A 23,461-nucleotide genomic window follows, 5' to 3' on the forward strand; every position below is an offset into this window, starting at 1 on the left:
TTTCATGTTTCCCCTTTCTTTTTTCCCCCCTGGTTCTTTATGTTAAAAAAAAAAAAAGATGAAAGCAGCATAAGTATAGCTCAGTATTTGTATTACACTGATACTGTTTTTTTGATGCACTGTTGAAAACTTAAATAAAGAGTTATAAAAAAAAAAAAAACGGTGATTTAGTGCTTTTTTCACAACACCAGAACACATGTTAGTATAGTAAATGTATAATATATAATAATATATTCAACAAGCGTCTGCTGAATATTCTGAGAAGTAAATTAACAATATACAGAAATTCAGGCATTCTGTGTAGTCACTCTAGCAAGTGTGATTTGTCAAAAAAAGCTTAAAAATGTTCACTTTCTCTACACTGTATTTACAGTACATTTTCAGAGCACATACCTAGGTATAGAACAAAATATGTATGGAAATTCTAGTTCTTAACTGAATGTGAGCAAAAGTTCTTTCTTTATCCAAATAAGGGTTGCGCCAAAGAGTTTATTATTTTAGTCGGTTTCTTTCCTTTGAAATGTTTACTTCAAATGGGTTTTGACGTTTGTCCAAAGTACTACTAGCCAAAAGTACATCTTGGTTTACATGCTGCTACTTTATCTTTCCTCATCACCTGTGGGTACATTGTGGTGAAACTTCCCTCCCATTCTGAGAGCTTGGTAGGGTGGCTGTTCCCAAACAAAGCAAAAAACACTCACTTTTAAGTTTTCCATTAGCATATGCAGGGGCCTCCTGCCAATGCAGCCATTTTATTGTAGGAAAAGGAAAGTGCCACTGAAAATGTGATGGTTGTTTTCCTTTGGGAGAAACACTGAGCTCATATGCTGAAACAATATGCCCCTCTGTCTCTTGCTCTGATGCTTAATCACATACAATTTGTGCTGTTCTCTATCTCCCCCAGGTTCTGGATGAAATTGCAGAGCATGGAATCCGCATTTATCAGCTCCCAGATGCAGACTCTGATGAAGATGAAGAATTCAAAGAGCAGACTCGGGTGCTTAAGGTGAGCAATCCTTGGGCAGGTACGGAATAAATTCCAAGATCAAGATCTGGCTATACTCAGTGGGTTATTTAGGGACACGGTAAGGGACTATTTAGGGACACAGCATTAAGGGTGAAGACACATGGAGCTACTAGTAGCAGCTACTTGTTGTGGCTACTAAAATAGACAATGCTGATCATTTACTGATAACTGTCTTAACATATTTTAGCAGAGGCAATTCTCAGTATGGTCTATGGCAGGGTAGTTTAGTAGCTGTGAAAAAGTAGCTAATACTAGTTGCTCAGTATGTCTTCACCCTAAAAGGACATATTGTGTAAAAAAACACAAATGAGGCAGTGCTGCCCATCTGTTCTACTTCCTGGTCACACCTTTCCCAGGCTGTGCAGGGGATCCAGTGGCGCTCAACACACTGCAGTGTAGGATAGGAACCAACAACTAGGTGAACCTGATAGGGAACTGAAGCCTGCATTTGCTTGTGTGCATACAGGACTGTGATTGGCTATCCCCCTCCTACTATGCTTATGGCAGGTAATGTTAGGATACGCCCACCCCTCATTTAAAACATGGACAGGGATCATAGCGGATCTATGGGGAGCTCCAATACATTTTTCAAGTTAATGGTATTTTTTAGCAAACCCATATATTATTTATTATTGCCTTCATGATTAGGAGGATTTTCACTTATGCTCTATGTCTCCTTTAATAGATTTCAAGCAGAAAAATAAAATTGCCTTATAATAAAACATTAGCACCTCTAATGAATGTCCTTTAAACAGCAAACATCTGTTATCTGTTAAAGGGGTTCTGTCAGGATTTTTATAGTGCGCTTTTTATTTCTAAATTACACTGTTTAAATAGCCAATAGTTCACTCTGCCATTTAAAATGTTATTCTTGAACCAACAAATGTATTTTTTTTAGCTGTAATATTGGTGTGTAGGAGCCATCTCAGTGCATTGTGCCTGAGTCTGAGCTTTCAGAAGGAGCCAGCACTACACATCAGAACTGCTTTCAGATAACCTATTGTTTCTCCTACTCCCATGTAACTGGAGAAGTCTCATGCTGGACTTGGATTTCTTACTATCGAGTGCTATTCTGAAATGTACTGGGAGCTGCTATCTTGCTCCCTTCCCATTGTTCTGCTGATCGTTTGCTGGGGGGAAAGGGAGGGGGGTGATATCACTCCAATTTGCAGCGCAGCAGTAAAGTGTGACTAAAATTTATCAGAGCACATGGCTGTGGCACCCTGGGAAATGAAGAAAACGACGAGCCCCATGTGAAATTTCAAAATTAAATAATATATAAATATTATATTTTAAAATATAAAAAAAATTATAATATAAAAAAAAAACAGATTTCAATGCAGAATTCTGCCAGAGAAGCTCTCAACTGATGCATTTTGAAAAAAACATGTTTTTCCCAGTATTCCTAAGTAAAAAGAAAATCAGCAAACCTGTTAAGTTAAAGGAATAAAAATCCTTATTGTATTTTCTGCCTGTGTACACCATTAGGCTAAAAGCTGTATTTTTTAAGAAACAAGAGTGTTTCACTTGATTTAAAAAAAAAAAAAAAAAAAAGATTGAGAAAATTTTGGTAGAGCAGGGGCCCCATCTATTGGGCAAAGAAGGGCATTGCTTACAGAAACGAATGGAATTGCATTTGCCGCTGCAGACACAAAAACACCCTGTTTATGTTATCGCACATATGTTTTTTCATTCTGTATTCTATACTATAATGCCTATTGTGGCAAAGTTACTATACCTTTAAAAGGTAACACATATAAGTAAATATCTATATCTACTATCTATAAGTATAGTAAAAGTAAAGTATAAGGTTATTTTACATAAAATATAAGGCTATGCTATAAGGAGGATTACTGCTTGGGATATAGGTAGATGGAGGAAAGTGAAGGATATTGTACAAAAGCTTTTGATCAGTATATGTTATTTTTAATAGCCTATATTTTACTATATGTGCATCAGAAGGCTGAGGTAGATCAGGCCTAGGCATTTGCAAGCTTGTCCTTAACTTTTTGTGCTGCAAGATTAAAATATGAAAGGCTTGTTTTAGATGCTTAACTTTTTTTAAACAAAACCAAAGCAAAAGTTTGTAAAATATTAAATCTTTACCTTCTATTTCAGGCCAGCATTCCCTTCGCAGTCATCGGCTCCAACCAGCTCATTGAAGTAAAGGGGAAAAAGATCAGAGGCCGTCTGTACCCCTGGGGAGTGGTAGAGGTAGAGAACCCTGAACATAATGACTTCCTGAAGCTCCGCACCATGCTGGTGTAAGTGGCAGATAGGACCAGCTGGCATGTTCGCCATGCTAAGGGAATGTCTAGATTTAGCTCTACTTGGTTATTGCTGCCCTTAAAGAAAGAGTTCATTTTAAAATAACAGCTTGATCTAGACAATGCATTCTATGGCAATTTGGTAATTATTCTTTAATTTTTCATGGTTTGGGTGCCTTGGACATAGGTTTGCCACCTTTGCTGGTGGCTAAATCTGAGCAAAAGGGGCGGGACTGATGGCTTCAGGGGTGGAGCAGTGATGCTGGGGGTGGGCATGATGACATCAGTGATAGGCACAATGGATATGACACAAGGACAGGGTTGTTGCATCACTTAGATGCAATTGCTTGGATAAGTGTCCAGTTTTCTGTTTTCCATGTTTTAAAACAGGCAACCTTTTGAAAAACTGGGTTGCTGGTTCAAAACTGGACAGGTGGCAACCCTAGCTCTTTCTATATTCTGCCTGAGGAGTAAGTATGGGATCTATTTTTCAGAAAACTGCTATTCAAAAAGCAGTGCTAAATAAAGATATTTTGGCATTTAAGCAATTAAAAGTGTTTTTGGAGTAACAGAAGGGACTTGATAAAAAGTCCTGTAACGGTAGAGATGATACAGATGTATAATCTTTGTGCCAGATGCTGAGGAGAGAAATTGGAATGAAATTGCCATGAATTAAAGAAAGATATTTTTCCACCCAAGTTCTGTGCTTAGCAGTGCTTTTTGGCTTTTATGTTCAACCCCCCCTGTGGCAAGTATATATTAAGTAGGAATGTAGTATCAGCATTTTATCTCAGCTCTGTGTTTTTGAAGACCAAAATAATCTTAGTAGTGTGTTTGAACATATCATGCAATGATTTCTGCTGTCTGACAGGGTAATGTGTTTGAGCTGCTTAATGTCAACTTCATTTTTCCAGTTAAATGGTTTTACTTCTGAAAGATATCTCCTTTTTCCTATCTGCTTCTGTTAAATGTACAGCATAATCCTCCTGTCCTACAAGTTAACCCATGCTCTTGTTCTGCCATACATCTCAGCTGTCATCCTTTAACAGCTTTTTTTACTCTGTGCCTTACATCATTTTTTAAACATTATTCCCCTTCCGTATCCAAAGCTTTCCTAATGTTTCGGATGTTTTGTGATGTGTGTATGTTTCATAAATTTGCATTTGCACTTTTCTACAGGCCTGAAGATGTAATTGGGTAACCTTCCAATTTATTACAAATGTATAGAAAAACTGCCTTGATATGTGGAAAGACATTTAAGGTCCTAGGCCTAAAGCCCTAGGCGTAAGAAACTTTAGAAGGATGGAAGGCTGAGCCTACTTTTAGAGGAATTAATACAATTTAATTTTTTTCTTTATTTTGATTTAAACTCTCTATTTCTGGACAGGGTCACTATAATAAATGTTATGTTTCCTCTGGGGCCAAATATTGGTTAAAAATATTTGGGGCCCATTATAAAACAATTTTTTTATTTTTTTTTACATTTCCCAGTAATGATGCCCCTGGCCCACGCAACTGCATTACCTATATCACTTTAAGAACTGCCTGTAACTGAAGGTCGAGGAGTGTATAGAGGGGGATAAATAAATACATTTGTATGAAATTCTAGATGCTGTAGGGTGGCCATCAAAACTCAGCACACAAATGCAATGATTAAACCAATGTCAACTACTTTCCCGGGGTGCAACCAGACCATGGTCTACAGCGTCATCCCCAGGGTGCAACCCAGACCTTGAATGTCTACAAAGAGATACTTTCTTTGAAGTTTAGGCTTTAAGAATCTAAAGCTGGCCAATATAATGAATGATCTGCTTGTTTGGCAAGGTTCCACTTTGAGGTTGATGATATTGGATTGGTCTGATCATTTGACCTTTGGCCGAATGTTTGGATCCCATTGACTGGAGGCAGGCCATCGGTGGGCAAGGACCACATCAGTGAGCCAATGTGCTTCTCGCCCTGCCCAATCGTTATCTGGCCATATATATGTCAGGTAGGCCTGCCGGAGGCCACACACACATGGCATTGTTCCAGGACAGAGTGACTAAAATAAGGGGGCTGTCCCGAAAGCTCCAGGTTTATGAAGGACAGTTACATTGTTACATGTTCCTCTGCCAAGAAAAGCATGTATATATTTGCAGAATAATCCTTTATGATTATATCCTTAACAGTAAATTATACAGACTAGATGCCACAGAGCTTGAAAGTAATCAATTTGAAAAAAAAAATATGAAAAGGTTATTTATTATTAATGAACCACAAGTTCCTTGTTTTCCACTTTTTGGTACATGGATTTAAGTACAACTTTTTTGTTTTGTACACAGGACACACATGCAAGATCTACAAGAAGTCACTCAGGATCTGCACTATGAAAACTTCCGGTCAGAAAGATTGAAACGCACGGGCAAGTACGTATTTTGCCAAACATTTAACTCGCAGCTTAAAGGTGAGCAATTATTGCAATAGTTCCCCTTTAAGTTGATATTGGGCTATGAGGCACGCATTTACCATTTAGCAGACAACCGATACGCCGTGTAGAATAAAATGGTATTTGTTCTTACGCAGGAATATAAACGGGTCAAATAATGATTTGTGGGATGCATGACTCTGCACAGGCCTAAAATAGTATAATATTCATGGGAGAAGCAAGGCATCTTGATGTGTTTTCTCCTGTTCTGCACAGGCCGGTGGAAGAAGAAGTCCTTGATAAAGACATGATTCTACAGCAAAAAGAAGCTGAAGTAAGTGTTAAACATGTTATATTCTCTCTCTTTTATAAATGCTATCATCTCTGCTCCTATGGCATAGGCAAGGGTATCTAATATGCATAATTTAAAGAGCATGATATAGTGCAGCATATGGCACCATGTTGTAGTGTGCTATATGAAAAGCCATCTATCCTTAAGTTTCATGCCTCACACTATGTTGTAGAGAGGGTCTGACACTGAATGACTTAATTCATTGACAACTTGTGTATATTTTTAATGTTGGTGTATTGTGTACAAATCAAGAATAAACTGCTGTCTTAGACTTCCTGGCAAATCAATATTTACCATTTTCATTTTAACCTCACAGTTTTGCATGGAGTAATGTGCTCAGATGTTAATTGTCTATGTAGAAATCCAAAAAATAGGAAAAAAGCTTCAGCAGGTTTGCTGCAAAACATTTATTGTGGGTAGTGGTAACACAACATGTTTCAGGTCAATACCCTTTTCGTGTTACCACTACCAACAATAAATGTTTTGCAGCAAACCAGCTGAAGCTTTTTTCCTATTTTTTGGATTTCTACAATTGTATTTGGTTGCAACACAGAGCAACAACTAGGAGCTAAAGCTTTTTTTCGCAAGTATTTTATACAAAGTTCACCAACAATTTTTTATTTTTGTATGTAGGACAGTTATAATCCTTGCCTTTCCCCATGGGTACCCTCTGTCCCTCTCCTGACATGTCTCTGTGCTGAGTTTTAGATTGAACGGCCTCAACGTGACTGCCTATGTAGTTTGTGATGTGTCTGTTTGTCCTCTAAAAGTTGGTCAGAAAATGTTTAGCAGAAATAACAGCACCACCACCACGACAGTTACAATGTAGTGTTATGCCTACACTAACCCTTTCATTTCCCTTAAATAGTTGTTAAATAAGCACAACCTGTGCTTCAGCCATGTGCTTCTGGCAGTCACTGCAGTATGAATTCAAAAACTGGATTTCATGGATTTATTTTTTTAGGTACCCAGCATGCATAGTGTTTTGGGAGTGTGACACCCATTACTGAAACTTGGAATGACCCTTTTTATTGCTTTTAGATTTATTGCAAATGTACATAGTAAAATACAAATACCAACTCAAATTTGTGGGCAGTTTTGAGTGGAACACCAATGCCAAATTCAACCTTGGCGGAACACTATTCTTATATTTGAATGACTTACATTGTTTCCACACGCCTGCCTTACTCTGTTTCAGCTTAATTGAAGTGACATATAAGTACCTAGTGCAGACTCGTTAACTGGATGAGACAGTCTATAATGTGTATTAAAGCTGGCCATATATGCACAGATTTAGTTGGCCATTTGGACCTGTGTTCCAGGTCGGGGAACAGTTTTGACAGGTCACCCTGTGGTCCTGCTGGATTGCAAAATATCAGACATTGAACAGTTAAAAATGTTATCTCATGCACATGCCAACATGGCGAATGGGTGTCAGGCCTACTTTACTGCATTACACTGACACAGACTGGCACAGTGTATTGAAAAAAAAAAGTACACCCATTTGTGAAACTAGTATTTTAACAGCGCTATGTACATAAGAAGTGCTTTATAAATAAAGATACACATACATACAGTGCTGGTGTGCTGTGAACTACTGGTCAATAGCTTGAGATCTACTATTTACCTTTACTAGTTTACTTTTTGACTTCCATTGGTATGTGGGCTGGAAGCAGGGGCACTGATTGCCTGGTTTTCTTATAAATGATTCTTACTAATTCATTGTATTGTTGTTGCTATTAGCTTTTACTGATATGACCGCCAGATGGCAGTGTGCTAAAATATTACACCTAATATTACACCTTTTTATCCACATATATGGGTATCTATCTTTTATTTAGAACTACATACAGTAATCCTCTCAGTTCCCCTACCCAGCAGCCATTTAAGCAGTTTCTTAATGGTCATGCCTCTGTCTTGGAGACAATACTTTTATTCATCTGAAGTGGTTCAGCACCAACTGACTATATATAGGTAGAGTTATTTTGTTCTTAGTAATTTCCTCTCTTTAAATATTTTTTTATTGATGCCTTCACATACCTTGTGACATGTCCCAGGTGCTTAGTAAATGCTATGTGTTGTTTGGTTGCCACGGGTTACTAGACTTGGTACAAACCCCTTTAATATATTGCCAACTATCTGCTGCACTTAAGCATTCTTAGTATAACATTACGGATTGTTTTTCTTGGCTAGTGGTTTTTGCCCAGTTTCTTACTTCTCTTTCTTGTCATTGTCCAATCCAAGGGTATTTTTAAACTAGCCCAGCAGCAGCCATCGTGGGAACATCCTGTCATGCTTGGGCCCCTTCCCCCATACCAAAATCCCTTCCGTTTCCTGTATCTCTATGCTCGCTGTTGAAGCTGGCCAACAGTGGTCAGTAGGATTACTGTCAGCGTATATAAAGTATACCTCCTTAACCTCACCACTGCCAACTAGTGTTGGGATGTCTAAATATTAAAATCTGTACAATGCTTTATGCAGTCTGGGAATGGGAAGTTAAAATACATAAGCAAGTAAGTACAATTGGTTGACAGACCCCAACCTGCGTAATTATTTAGACCATATATGTCAAACCCAAGGCCCGGGGGCCAAATCCGGCCCACCTGGCTGTTTTATGTGGCCCTTGGTGAGTGTGTCTGACCATCCAGCCTGATCAGTTTCCATTTTCCTCACATAGTAACTAAGACTAAGGGGTATATTTATCATGCTGTGTAAAAAGTGGAGTGAAGCATTACCAATAATGTTGCCCAAGGCATCCAATCAGTAATCAGATTTCAACAGTAGCAAAGCATTTATTGGCTGCTATGAGTAACATCACCGGTAATGTCTTACTCCACTTTTTACACATTGTGACAAATATACCCCTTAGTATCTTACTAAGTTTATTAATAAAAAATTTGGCCTGCGACTTAGCCTGTGCTTTAGATTTCGGCCCCCTTATGTGATTTAGTTTGACACCCCTGATTTAGAAAGTCAAGATACAAAAGGTATAAAGACTAGGGATGCACCAAACCCACCCTGATGGATTCTGCCGAATCCTGAGCCGAATCAAAATCCTAATTAGCATATGCTAATTAGGGCCGTAAAGGCTAAAAAATTGTGAAAATATTTCCCCCCGCCATTTAATACTTCTGAATACTAATTAGCATATGGTCATTTATGCCGATTCGGTTCGGCTGGGACCGTGGATTCGACCAAAACCGAATCCTTGAAAAAAAGGCTGGATTTGGTGCATCCCTAATAAAGACACAAATTAGGTTTATACTGTACTTAGGGGTTACTGTATATCTATAGAATTATATTGAAATCTTATAGCATGATATTTATTTATGGACTACAGTATGAGGAATAAATTGAGGAAAACATTTATTGTTTTATTATATTCACATGTGCTTTTAATACTCACTGAAAATCCCTAACCTTGCCCATCTTGCTGTGCAGCCTCTATCAGCTGAGGGTAGAAGGTGAAGGAAAAGTGCTTTGTGCTAAGAGCAGTGTAATGTGCAGGGTAGAATGTGCGCTGGCAGCTGGGACTAAGTCGATGAAATTTAGCCAGATATCAGTCTGGCAGGCACAGCACACCAGCCAATAAGGTGCCCACTTGCTCTGAACTTGCTGGGTTGGTATCTTTTATTGGCCTGTGCATGGTCAGCTTTTTGGAATAATTTCTATAAAAAGCTGAACTTCAGTCTGTTGGATAAATCTAGCAGCCATTTCGGTATTTTGTTAATATTCAGTGCACCTTGCAAGAGTGAATCAAGAATTTGTGCATAATAACAAATATATTTTTTGATCTTATCCCAGTATTTGTATACTGTTCATTCATGGAGTATGCATAAATATTATTTCTAACTCGCTGAAAGTGCTTTCAGTTCCAGTTATTAGTGGGCATGTTCCTAGGCAGGGTTTATCTCCAGGTTCCTTGGCGGGCTGGGTACATTTCCTGTCTGTCCTCCACTCATGGAAATTGACCCAATAACTGGAGCATGTATTCCAAGAGAAAGTGGCAGCCAGACAGGGATAAAAATAGGCACTTGGGGAAATCCTAATCCAAGAAAAATATCATATTCCCAACAAATCCGAGAAAGGCATGTTCTGCCTGGACAGTGTCAGTGAAATGCCTGGGATAAATAAATGTGTCTGTGGTATGCATATGTTTGTATTTGCCTGCAGGATGAATCTGTGTATGTGTGTTAGATATATATGCACATAGCGTTTGTGTTTGTGTATATACATACATACATTCATTCTTTGCAGATGTTGTTTAAAACTCCACCATCTACTAATAGTCATTGCTGAATCTACTCTCAACCTTATAGTGCTGAATTGTCCATAGGGTTAGAAGATCTTACGTTATCAGTGATCAAATTTAAGGTCACCAAAAAGGATGACCAAAGCTGAAAGGCTTCAAATTTCCATGCTGATATACCTTCTTGTGACTGTCTTGCAGCTGCGGAGAATGCAGGAAATGATTGCCCAGATGCAGGCACAGATGAGGATGAAGCCTTCTGGAGAAGAGTGAGGCACAATCTCACAAGGTGAGGCTCATTTGGGTAAATACACGGTGGCTGGCAGGACTTGTTATGGATTCACTTTACTCCATTCTCCTATGCCTGCTAAGACTTCTTCCTTGTTGTATAGGTGAATGTGATGCCCTAATGCACTTAATTTTGCGGTGATCTATGCAACAAAATTAGATTGCAAACTCCAAGAAGAAGGAATAATCCTGTAAGGGGTGCCAAGTTAGCTTGATTTGAATGATATTTTATCATAGGTATTTTATGTTCTACATGCACCAAAACTGCACTGCACAGTGACCTGTAAAGCAGTTGTTTGGGGTGTTACTTCTCATGGGAACTATCACCAATAGTAACAAAGAACCCTCAGCACCTTTTCCCCAAATTTTTACTAGGACTGTTGAACCTTTGCAGTTTTATACACAATTCCATTTTAAGGTGCAGGCACTGGGCTTGCCAACATCCTGTTACCCAAGTGACCTAAGATCTAAGAAAATTGCATCCAGCAGCAAAACTGACAGCAATGTCAGTGATATCCAAAGTGTGTGATTTTGCACAGTTGCACGGATCACAGCTAGTTATGATTCTGGCTAATGTAACTGTATTCTTGGTAGATGTAGGGTGTGTCGCAAAACTGATCCGTGGGAGTTTGGGAAATGGGAGGAGTCTAATATGTCAGGAATTAGAGTTAACTCTCTGTCAATGGATTAGGCTAAAGTGCTTGGAGTTTTTTCTCTCCTTTAATCACATGCCCCTCCCTGACTTTGTCTCTGTGACCAACATTCCATTTCAAAAATAGCTACTTCATTTAGTCTCCACTCCCATGTTTTTTGTGACTACTTAAAACATCTGTCGGCTGTACCACAATATTTCATCATGTGATCTGTTGCAATTCTCTCTTTTAACTCTTTAGCTCATAAAAACATACACTTTTGTAGTTTAAAGGGTATTTAGTACTTGGCTGTGATGTTTGTTGGCAAAGACCATACAGTTAGAAGTTGAGCTGCTTTCTATGGATTCAGCTGTTCTTACTAATCCAAAGGCTGTGCAAACTTTGGCCAGGTGCTGGGATATATAATTCAACCTAAGAATAATGTAGAATTAGGGATATCAATATCCTTTTAAAACTCCCAATTCCTTTTTCTTTATAGAATGCTTATTGTACACAGATTTTTGGTTGACAGCCCATTGATCCCAACTAGTCTCTGTGTACTGTAGATATCAGTTGGTTCAGGGATCCAATCTTCAGATGCGCCTAATCTGCCAGTGTATGGTGTATCGGCAGATAAGAAAGTGATGAGGAGCTGAAGCCCCAGTTTTCTGGCTGCTGTTAAAACCATTTGGCAGTCTGCCAAACAATGAAAAGGCAGGAATAGCATTTATTGATCGTTATATGTACATACAGTACCCACAATTTTAAACTTGGTTGTAAACCTTTTATAGCGGCATTGGCAAGAGATTGCGCAAATGTTGGCCCTCCGACTAGTACAGTACAGGTTCTAGCCCTCTGGAAGTGCAGTAGGCTATTTCAAAGGAAATGTTTTATTTTGTATAGTAATAAAGTTTGTGTTAATGGTAGTATGGTGTGCAAAATGTACATTCTTGTCCCTTAATTAAGTCGGTGTGTTGACTATGACAAGACGTGATCCATAGCAGGGTGCTTGTAAACAAAGGCACTTTATTTCTCCTAGACTGTCATGTGGGATTGCAATGTTTCACTAGAAGGGAAAAACCATTGGTTCCCCACTGCCTGTTTACCAGGTGACCTAGTGTGTGGGTACTGACACATCTGCTCAGTATTCCCAGCGAGCCAGCCCTGCTTCTCTCCTCAGCATGAAGGCACACCTGTTGAACAGAGAGCATCCCAAGGTCTCTCCACCTTACTTACTAAAATAAATGGATACATTCTACTGTATTTGCTGCTTTAGAGAGTCATAAATGAAATGTGTAAAGAATTTCAGTTGCTTTGATTTGGGGGAAGTCACAGTAAATTGTATATCTTGAGTCAGATCAAAAGCCATATAGGGCTGACAGCAAGCTGGAGATGCTTTTCTTACAGCTTTTCTTGCTCTTGTCGTGGCAGCGTGGTGATATCAGAAACCCTTTTAAGGAAATTAAATGGTTTTATATATAAATGCACACTCTGGAATTTTGGAGCTGAAATTCTCCCTGTGTACACACTAGCAGGAATATGCTTTATACCTGTAAATAGCAATATTATTATCATTTTATTTAGGTAGCACCAACATATTCTGCAGATCTTTACAAAGATTATACATCATTCATATCAGACTCTGCCTCACATAATTCCCTATTCTCACACACACACACACCATTCTAACTAATGGCTCTGTCCCAGTCTCTTCATTGATCTAAGACTCTAAGTGTTTCTAGTTGCTGGGAAACTTCTGGCATGTTGCATGTGTACATAACTTGCAATGCTTTATATTTTCCTAATGAAAGAGTAGTTATAAATAGGATTTATTTGAAAAGGGGAACATTGGCTCCAGTGTAAGGATTCACAAGTCCCTGATTATTCTCCCACAACTATTGCACGTTTTACTTTTATGTTTTTCACTCCACAGGAAACTCCCAGTCTTAAACCATCTGTGCAGCGCCAGTAAGCTACTGTGTCCCATGCCCTACCTACAGCTCCCATCATCCTTAGCTGGGTATAGTTTTACTTCACTATAGCTTGGAAGTATCACAAAAGACAAAATAAAAAAAGTGTCAAAAAAAAAGTGCTGCCAGAGTAAAGTCTGCATCTGCAGCAATGTATTGTGCAGGCATTTTCACTTCAGCCATGTTTGGGGGTCATTGGTGGACCATGCCTATCACACAGTGCCCCATATGCCTTATGATTTCCAGTGGTTATGATGGGGGCAGTATGCTTACCTTTCTGCTTATATGTTAGAGCAGGGATGTAAAAGTGTTGGAGAGCCACATAAGTATGAAAAAGTCCTTTGGGGGATGCCCCCCATGCTATTTGGTAGCTCCATGTGGACTGCTGGCCTGCAGGAGGCTTTGTTTGGAGCTTTGCATTTTTTCAGTTACTCCCCTATATTTCTCTTGTGATAAGTAATCAAGATTTTAAACCAACTGCTGGGATATTACACGTACTCAGAGGATACATTTCTCTAGCACAATGAATATTTACTGATGCTACTTGAAATAATCATTTTGTAACCTTATACTGTTATGATACCCACCTGCCAAAACTACATTTTGTACGATTTTTGGACTGTGTGGCCTCCAAATTATCATCCTGATTATTTTGTTTAGTTGATCAGACAGGTTCAAAAATATTGTTCGAATAATGATAAAATCTGTGCATGTATTGTGTATCTGACAATATCCTTGGGGGGCCTACAGTGCATTTCCAGGAAGTCACTTTCTATCGACTGGTGTCATCTTCTGATTTGTTATTTTAAGGATCTTATCCTACAGTTCCAGTCTAAGTTTTAGATCGTTGCATTTAAGGCTGATGCCACACGTGGCGTAGGGCTGATATTTTCGGCAAGCGGAAAAACGCTTGGTGAAAATTCAGCCCTACGCCTGCTACTTGTGCCTGCACCCGAATGAATGGGATACGCTCAGGTGCAGGCACATGTAGCCGATATACACATGAAAACGTGAGATAATGCAAAGTCTTGTGTTTTCATGCATATATCGGCTACATGTGCCTGCACCCGAGCGTATCCCATTCATTCGGGTGCAGGCACAAGTAGGCGTAGGGCTGAATTTTCGCCAAGCGTTTTTCCGCTTGCCGAAAATATCAGCCCTATGCCACGGGTGGCATCAGCCTAAGTGTACAATATCCAAACCTTTATTAGAAGAAGACTAAAATCTGAACGTGTATGGCCAGCTTTATTTCTGGTATTTTCTAGAATGGGCTTAAGCTTTGCATTTTGCTTTCATGTCTCTTTAAGAAAAACAAACATAGATCCACAAGGTATTTGACCTTCACAATTACTTTTTACAAGGGCTGTATTGTGATACTCTGGAGGGATTTATAGAGCAGGAGTAGATCAGATTAGCAAACACTACCAGATGGAGGCTTTAATTCCAAGAATAAGGTAGTAAAAAACAGAACTTTCTGCCACCTGTAGCGCACATGATACAGAGGAAGCTTCATGGTAAATAAGATTTGTGTATGTGGGGGGGGGGGGGTGGGGTTGTTGAATTGGAGCTCTCTCCAAAGCTTGAGTACATTCCACAGTTCCATACACATCTGCCTTTAACATGTATTGTGTTTAGCAAAGGCAGCAGAACTGCTCATAATCCTGTTGTTTGGCTCTGTAATATTAAGCATTTGCCAGGCCTTTCCGGATTGTAGTATTCTGATTTTTATAATCCCTCTGTCCCGCTATTAAATCTGCCTGTGATTCATTGAGAAACGCATGGTGTAGAACAGAATCTGATCCTGCCTTTCATACTCCACTATAGGTGTTAGCTAGACCTGCAGTACTGTTAAACAGTACCTCTGAATGATGGCATAGTCTGTAATGCTACATTTGCCTTCAGTCAGAGAGTGTTAAATACATTCTTACAGGAACCGACAGAAAGGCAAAGGTCTTGTCTGTTACTGTTCAGTGCGCCCCTTATATGTTAGTCATATTCCATATCTGAATTGTATATTTCCCCTCCCCTTTCATTTCAATCTCTCTCCTTCCTTCCTTCCTTCCTTCCTACACTTCCATAGTAGCCTGCAAATAGAACTATATTTACCAGTCTGCTTAAAAACATCATTACTCATACTCTTATTTTCTTCCTATACATCCTAATAAATAAAGTATATTCTTAGAATGCATGTGGCATTAGGGTATGTCTATGTAGAAGCTATATACAGGTATGGGACCTGGGGTTTTCCGGGTAAGGGGTCTTTTCCGTAATTTGTATGTCCACACCTTAAGTCTACTAAAAAATAATTTAAACATTAAATATGCCCAAATAATATTTTAGTTAGGATAAAATACAAGGTACAGTCTTATTACTACAGAGAAAAAGAAAATCAATTTTAAAAATCATTATTTGAATAAAATGGGAGACATCCATCCCATAATTCTGAGCTTTCTGCATAACAGGTTTCTTGATAACGGATCCCATACCTGTATATATTTGTTTTTTGGTAGTTCAGAAGCTTTCCTTCAGTGATTTTAACGTTATCTGCAAACATAATTGCTAATGAAACAGTATGTCTGTCCCTTGCTATTCTATCGACTGCTCACCCCCACTACAATTACCATTCCAAAGTTGGTCACACACTGAATGATCCCTTTGTTTGGTGAGGTTGCCCAAGGAATGGATCTTTCCCCAATATATGAGATTGATCCAATCATTTGGCCAAGAGTCATACCATCGAATCACATTTATGGGATGTAGGCTGTCGGAGTGAGAAAAGACAAGCTGATGAGCTCCTTACCTTGACGGCATACCTGCCTGATTGACATCTGATCAACTTTCGCCCAGATATCGGTCAAGAATGCCAGACTGGGGGTCCCATACACAGGCCGATAAGCGACTGACTCCATCAGCAGCTCTTATTGGCCCCTGTATGGCTACCTTAATAGTGTAGCAGAAGGGGGCTCTTCCTGCTTTTTCTCCCCCCCCCCCCCCCCGCCGCAGTAGGACTACACATCCCACAATTCCTTTTGTTAGATTAGAGAAAAATTATCTAGTATTCAGTACAGGTATAGGATCCCTTATCCAGAATGCTTCGGACCAAGGGTATTCCGGATAAGAGGTCTTTCCGTAATTTGGATCTCCATATTAAAAAATAAATAAAAAATTAATAAAACCCAATAGAATTGTTCTGCATCCAATAAGGATTATTTATATCTTAGTTGGGATCAATTACAAGTTACTGTTTTATTACTACAGAGAGTTTTAAAATTCTGAATTATTTGATTAAAATGAAGTCTATGGGAGATGCGCTTTCCTCTACAGAGAGTTTTAAAATTCTGAATTATTTGATTAAAATGAAGTCTATGGGAGATGCGCTTTCTGTAATTCGGAGCTTTCTGGATAAGGGATCCCATACCTGTACTAATATTGCAGGTTTAACTTTTAAATGAATATGTCAATTCCAAACACATTATGCCCATTCAATATTCTCCAAGCAGTGCCAATCTAAACATTCACTTTTAGGAAATGGGCCTTTGTAGGCGATCTGAATGACATCACGGTGGGGGGGGGGGGGGATAAGGACCATAAATTCAGTTTTTGTATCCTGTCTGTGACTGCACCAACATAGTAATTGCAGGGGGTTTCTGTGTATCAGAACACTTGTACAGTTGATGTATTTGCTGCTTGTTCAGTAGGAAGTGGCTGATGTAAGACCCAAACTCTGCTCGTCTGGGCACAATGCACGCTCTGTTCTCCCTCTGTTTAGTTTCTCTGTTTCCATGTAGTCTGATTTATATAACCTATCTAACCTAAATATTGACTTTACTATGATGGAGGCATAGATGGGAGGCCCCTCGTATGGTCACAAAGCTTTATAGGGATTAGGCAGAGCATCTGAGCTATGCACATTCCATGCCTTGTGTTGAAGTGGCCAGCAGTGTATATACACGCCAGTGCCGCCATGCAGCCAGGGGCCAGTCCTACAGACACACTGGCCATATGCAGGTGCATTCACTGAATAGTGCACCCGTCATCTCTCTGCCTTGCGGCTGTTGGTTTGTTTTTTTTAACCCTTAAATGCTGTGTGATTATTTGTGGGTCCCTAAGAAGGTGGAGATGTCTGCCAAGAGCTAACAGCTGTTCTGGATGAGTAAAGAATCTCATTCCTGTCTCCCGCTGAAACCTCCTCATCCAAACAGACTGGGCACGGGGCGGATATGAGGAGAGCTTTATCAGGGATGAAAAGGACTAACGCGAGACCTGCATTGGCACAGTTTAGTAGTTACAGCACTGAGTTCTTCTAGAGATAAAACAAAGGATCCAGTGGTGCTCATTATACAGTTACTAGATGCACCAACCGTGGGAAGATATGCTTGCTGATGTCAGTGGGATGCTGGACATAGTCAGGGTTGCATGTTCCTTTATTCATCTGGGCTTCACTTGTTTAGGGGGTAGGGATCTGCACAATGTAACTCCATCTATTACTAAACTGTAACTCCCAACATCCTTGGCTGTGCTAATAACTGCAGTTCTGTAACAAATGTAGCAAATCATCTCCTACCATTTGTACTGTTTTGTAAAATAAATAGAACGCTTTCATGTCCATCCCCATTTTGTTGCCACGTGTGTTTTCCTGTTTATTCATCTCTCTTGTTTTGGTCCTTTCAGGGTCTGTGGATGATCGCTGAACTTGGCACCTTCAAACGGTTTTTGGAAGATGGAGCCCTCCAGTGGTTCAACATCCCCCTGTCCCCCACTCCCAGTCTGTCCTTTTATTGAGTGTTTGCTTCTTTATGTGGTAACCATGTATCTTGTCTGGATTAGTGTCCTTTTTATACTCACCTATAATATGAATAGCCTGCACACAGCACCCCAGATAGATGTCTGTGCATGTTGCTAGATTTTTTAATTTTTATCTGATGATACAGAAAGAAAAGCCTGGGAACCTTTTGCACTGTCCTATGTATATCAGTATCACTATGCCTGTATTCATATTCTTTGTTGCATATTGTATCTTCGGTTTAGCGTCCCATTTTGTACCAGAGGTGCCTGCATATTGGGCTTGGAGTCACTGTGGTGTTTAAACCACAAAAATCTGTGAAATTATACTGCAACTATAAACTTACGGTACGATGAAGGGTTAGAGTGAATCATTTATTCTATTGTCTAAACCTTGGCATGTGTGGTTGAACAGCGGCCCTCGTGGCCAAAAATCCTAAGCAACCTATGAGATGTTTCCAGCTGGTAGCAGACCGTAAGTGCCTTGATGATTGGGTTACATATGAATTTGAACACTTTTTATTGCTGTGTACAACTTTTCTAGAGAACACTACACTGCCTGCAGTTACTGTGCTCCGTGTTGCTATAATCTGATCATAAGCTGTGACTGAGTCTTACAGCTTCAGAAGTGATAAACACTGGCACAGGTACCTTTGAGAAGCACATGCCCATCTTCCTGTAGGGCTTGAGGGCCCAGATGCTGGCTCAGCACAGAGATGCACAGTCTAACTATAGATAGCTATTAGCACCTGAAATAATTAATGTCATTAAGACAGTGTGTAAAAGTATATCATTGGGATAATTTGCTTCTAAATACCATATGTTTGTCACTTAACATGTAATATTAAACATTCTGCACATCAGTTTAAAACTGGCTGCTGCACTGTTTATATCCATGCTCTGAAGAAATATAAAATCTTGATATATTTTATTCTTTTATGAAGGTTAAGGTATACACCTTGTACCTGGGAAGGACACTAGGAGTTGCAGAACTATTTCAGTTAAACAAAAAAAACAAACAGTTTTTTTTGCCAGTAGACTGTACATTATCTGTATAAGTGTGAGACCACATTTAAATGTTCAGTGTTGTTTCTTTTAAACCACCGGTGCCTTAACAATATATAATATAATGCTAGGTCTGTCTACTTAAAGGAGAAGGAAAGTCATTTTGGCATTTTACTGCCAATAGATTTGCTACATTAGTGCCACCTAGAATAGAAGAACATATTTACAAAACATGAGACAAGAAATCCTGTTTTTCTTTTGATAGAGGACTCAGTGCAGCGTTTCTGTGAGTGCTTATGGCTGTATTTGCATAGACCTTTCTGATAAAGCTTATTTAGTTTTTACCTTTCCTTCTCCTTTAAATAACAGCAGAAATTATCTGAGAAGAGCAAGGCTGCTACTGTGAGTCTGGCACCAGTGTAGTACTACCATCCAAATAACTATTGCCATATGACTTGCCTATATGATTCCTCCCCCCTGTCCTCCCGTCCCAAAAAAAGCACACATGTACGTGAAATAGCAAGCAGTGTAAGGGCAAAGATAAGGATCAGACATGCCTGAATCAAAATGCACAGTGTCAGCATTCCCCTCCTTGCTGCTGCCTCTGCTGATATCTCCCTGGCGTATAAGCCAGACACAGCACAGAACTGTGGAAGCAGTCCTAATACGCCCACCATTCCAAACTTAGCACTCTGTCTGTTATTTCCCTTCTAGCAGAGACCACACTGCTGAAATATTTCAAATATACCCATTCTGATAAGGAATACTTGGCATGCAGCAATTTGCTAATGACCTCCTTTATATAGAAACCCTTTGCTATAGGTTGTGTCCAGCAAAGGGAGAGTTAAATAGGAATAACAATAACATAGCCCAGTTATTAGCAAGAAGCAATGCAGCAGAGACCTGACTGTATAATCTGCTAGGTATGAGAGGACTCAGACGTAGGCTTGTTCTTTAAACCCTCTTAATACCAGGGTGCACTTTAATGACATTCTTTCTGGTTCCCACCACAGTGTGGCCCTTGCTTATTTCAGATCATTTTAGTGCTCATAGTTACTCCTCTCCCCTGGCGTTGCGATTTCTCCCCAGAGCACCCAAACCAGGGAAGGGTTAACTGCCGGCAAGCACTGGCTTGTTATGTATTGAAGTTACGTAACACATTCCTTCTGGATTGGCTTTTTTAAGCAAGTGCAAAACCGTAACACATGACCTCTCGGCTTCCTTTCCTCTTTATTTTATAAATCCCTGATATATACCCCAGAAATATCACTAATAAACTGTACAGAATATACAGCCCCTGTGTGACGCTGGTTTGTGGTGTTGTCATTTTGAAAATGTAAAGGTATTTGCTGTTTGAATGCTTGGTCTCCTGACAGATACAAAGCTAGGAACCTCCTGCTGCTGGAAGCTATAAATGTCGGTAAGTAAATAAACAATACAGATAAAATTGACCCATTTGCTGTTGTAATTTAACTCTGACTAGTTGTTCCCTGTGCCACAAGGTAGACAAGACAGCAGTAGAGTAGTAGATGGATTTGCTTTGCACAACTGGCACCACTGTGTCGTAACTTATCTCTTCTCAACTCAAATAGTTAGAGAACAGCACTAGAAGATCCTCCATCTGACCAAAAATAATCACCCCTGTTTCTCAAACCACCATTATATCAAAGAATGTTGGCAGCTTCTCAACTCAGTTTGGGAAAAAACAGCAACAGGATGGCATCCCTGGAATCTAATATTCCAAGACTATATATTAGTAATCTTGGCTTTATTAACTCCAAAGGATATACACTCGCCTGAACTTGAACTTCATGTTACTGCCCATACAAGGAATACTCATTGCCCTGAAAAGTTAACTCAGATTGGCTTTTCTATATCGCCTTCCCTTAACCCCTTTTGTAAGTTTACTGTTAAAAGAATATTGTACCGAGTATCAGCCCAAGGAAAAGCTTAGAGATCTATTTTACTAGGACTGTCTAACATTTTGGTACCCCCAGTGAAATAGAGTTTACACAGCCTTTAAGAAAGACCCAATAAAAATGACTGTCAATATTAAAGAGTAGAAGACAGCCATGTTTGGGTATAATCCTTGTATAAGTTTTGATTAAAGCCGTGAGCTGGCCAAGGTAAGAAGTGTAGCTAGAAATAGTAATGGCCCTAAATGTGAGCTAATTGATTCCCCTACAGAAACATGGTAAATTAGCAGGTACTTATATATACTCTATATATTTTCATTATGCCCTAATATGTTCAATCTCTTAATGTGGTTGGAACAAAGAAGAAAGCCAGCAGTGAGCATGGAGGCCAGGAGAATGGAGCGTCTGGAGATGGAGCACAGCCAGTGGTGTGGAAGGAGCTAATTGTTTTGGGAACAAGAAGTTGGCAACTAACTTGGCAAAGAGACCTTATCTGTGGAACATTATAGCCATTTCTGTTGAGTGCACCTTAGGGCCTGATTCATAAAAATATGAGATTAGAGCTCACCAAAGAACAAATGGTGAATGCTAACTGATAAATACGCTGCTATAAATCCCATAGGAAGGAATAGAAAGTGGGTGAATATTTCTTTGGTGAGCTCTCACATTTTGATTAATCTGCCCCTTAATGGCAGCAACTGAGATGGTATTTCCATAAGAGGGAAGTGTTTATCATAGAGGTAAGGACAGCACTGATTTACACTACGTTACATTTTATATTCCTGCAACTATCATTAATGCACAGGGGCCCATCTACTCATTATGGGAGAATATGTTTTTATAATACAAGTATGGGGATCTCATATCTGGAAATCTGTTATCTCAATAGCTCCAAATTACGGGAAGGCCATGTTCCAAAGACTCCATTTTAATCAAATAATTCAAATTTTAACAAAATGATTTCCTTTTTCTACATAAAAATAAAACCGGGCCTTGTAATTAATCCTAAAATGCAATTAATCCTTATTGGGGGCAGTAATCCTATTGAGTTTAATATTTAATTGATTTTAAAGTAGAAAGACCCCTTATTCACAGCATTCTGGATAAGTGGTCCCATAGCTGTAGTTTTCTCTGTGTTTCCAAAGGTTCACTGACATCTATTTTGTTCCTTTCAGAACTAACACCTCTTGGTTCCGCTAGTATCCAGTACATTAAAGGGACAGCATATCCCCTTGTTCAACATGAGTTCAATGAATAGGGTTTGAGCTGGACATACTTTTTGCCTAATGTGACTGTTTTGTTAGCTGAGGTCCATTATGTAGAGGGATTATCTGTGCACTGGTAATCTAATTATCTACCTTGCACGGATCAAATGGAGAGTAGCTTCAATCTCCCTGTTTGCCATGATTAGCTGTAGAAATAACAAAAAAAAAAAACATTTTACTTGATCAAAATAATACAAGCCCTATTGTGGCACTCATGTTAATCAAGGGAGAATACTTCCCTTTTAAACCTTATACTCTTGCTGCTTCTTATTTCTCAAATTCCCTGAATTCCTGTCTCCCTCTCAGCCTCTTCCAAACTAAACTAAAATCCTACCTCCCTGACACAACCTGGGGATTTATGGGACAATTCCCCAAACATTGTGGATTGCCGTGTTTGCTGTCTTCTTATTTGTGGCTGTAAGCCACGCACTTAGATTTGCTTTAAAAGGCAAGGACCTCCTGCTTCCTATATGTATGCACTATATATTGCACTGTTATAAATGTATGGCACCTGAAATCAACAAGTGGTCATATAAAAATCCATACATTAAGAGGAAACCCGAAATATTCCTTAACTGTGACCCTCCACTGCCCTGCTGTAATACAGCTTCATCTTACTCCACGTGGTTAATGTTGTATAAACTTCTGCTGCTGAGTATTTCTTGGATCAACCTTGGTTTTGCAAATCATGTTGCACTTCTTGAGCCTGGCATGTGCCCAGCTGTAAGCCTTGCCATGGCCTCCACCCTTCATGTTCCAGCTGAGGCCTGGCCTGTGCAGGTACTGTATAGAACCCCTAGTACTGTGTAGAACTCCTTTTACTATAGATCTCCTAGTACTGTATAGACCCCCCTAGTACTGTATAGAACTAGAACTATATAGACCCCCCCTATTACTGTATCCTAGTAGTTATGGCACAGAGCTATTTGCTGATGGTTTGATCAGTATATAGAACATTTCCTAACTTACAAACAGTGAAAGAGTAGTGCAAGAGTGAAAAAGGAGAAGATAAACTTAAGAATTCTAGTCATTTAGCTTTTGCATTTTGGGTAGTGCCGTCTGTGAAAAGCAGCACTCACATCACTCACATGACATAAGGCGACATCATGACAACTTACATAAGTCCCCAACTGACCTGTGAGTGGTGCAGCTGGGAGACATGGCAGATTTACTACTTCCCAGTTAATACACGTTTTCTGCTTTTGCATCTTATTGGATTCCTTCTGTGCTATCACAAGGGGCTTTAACAGTGTTAAAATAGAGCATGTAATATTCGGCTGGAAACACAATATTTTAGAAAAAAT

At 39.4% G+C, this 23,461-nt stretch overlaps 1 protein-coding gene across 2 annotated transcripts in view; it reads left to right on the forward strand.

The window, feature by feature from the left end:
• Positions 1–20,269, forward strand: part of sept2-a (septin-2A) — a 52,886-nt gene extending 32,617 nt beyond the window's left edge. The window contains exons 9-14 of one of the 2 annotated variants that reach the window (XM_012963217.3): positions 905–1,006; positions 3,146–3,291; positions 5,616–5,699; positions 5,975–6,032; positions 10,501–10,588; positions 17,861–20,269. In XM_012963217.3, the coding sequence (XP_012818671.1) occupies positions 905–1,006; positions 3,146–3,291; positions 5,616–5,699; positions 5,975–6,032; positions 10,501–10,572 (462 nt within the window). In that variant the 3' untranslated portion in view covers positions 10,573–10,588; positions 17,861–20,269. The remainder of the gene's footprint in view (positions 1–904; positions 1,007–3,145; positions 3,292–5,615; positions 5,700–5,974; positions 6,033–10,500; positions 10,589–17,860) is intronic. The other variant, NM_001017039.2, reaches the window with a different exon arrangement.
• Positions 20,270–23,461: the final 3,192 nt, after the last annotated feature.

This window comes from Xenopus tropicalis, chromosome 1, assembly GCF_000004195.4.
Source record: "Xenopus tropicalis strain Nigerian chromosome 1, UCB_Xtro_10.0, whole genome shotgun sequence".
Classification (NCBI taxonomy): domain Eukaryota; kingdom Metazoa; phylum Chordata; class Amphibia; order Anura; family Pipidae; genus Xenopus; species Xenopus tropicalis.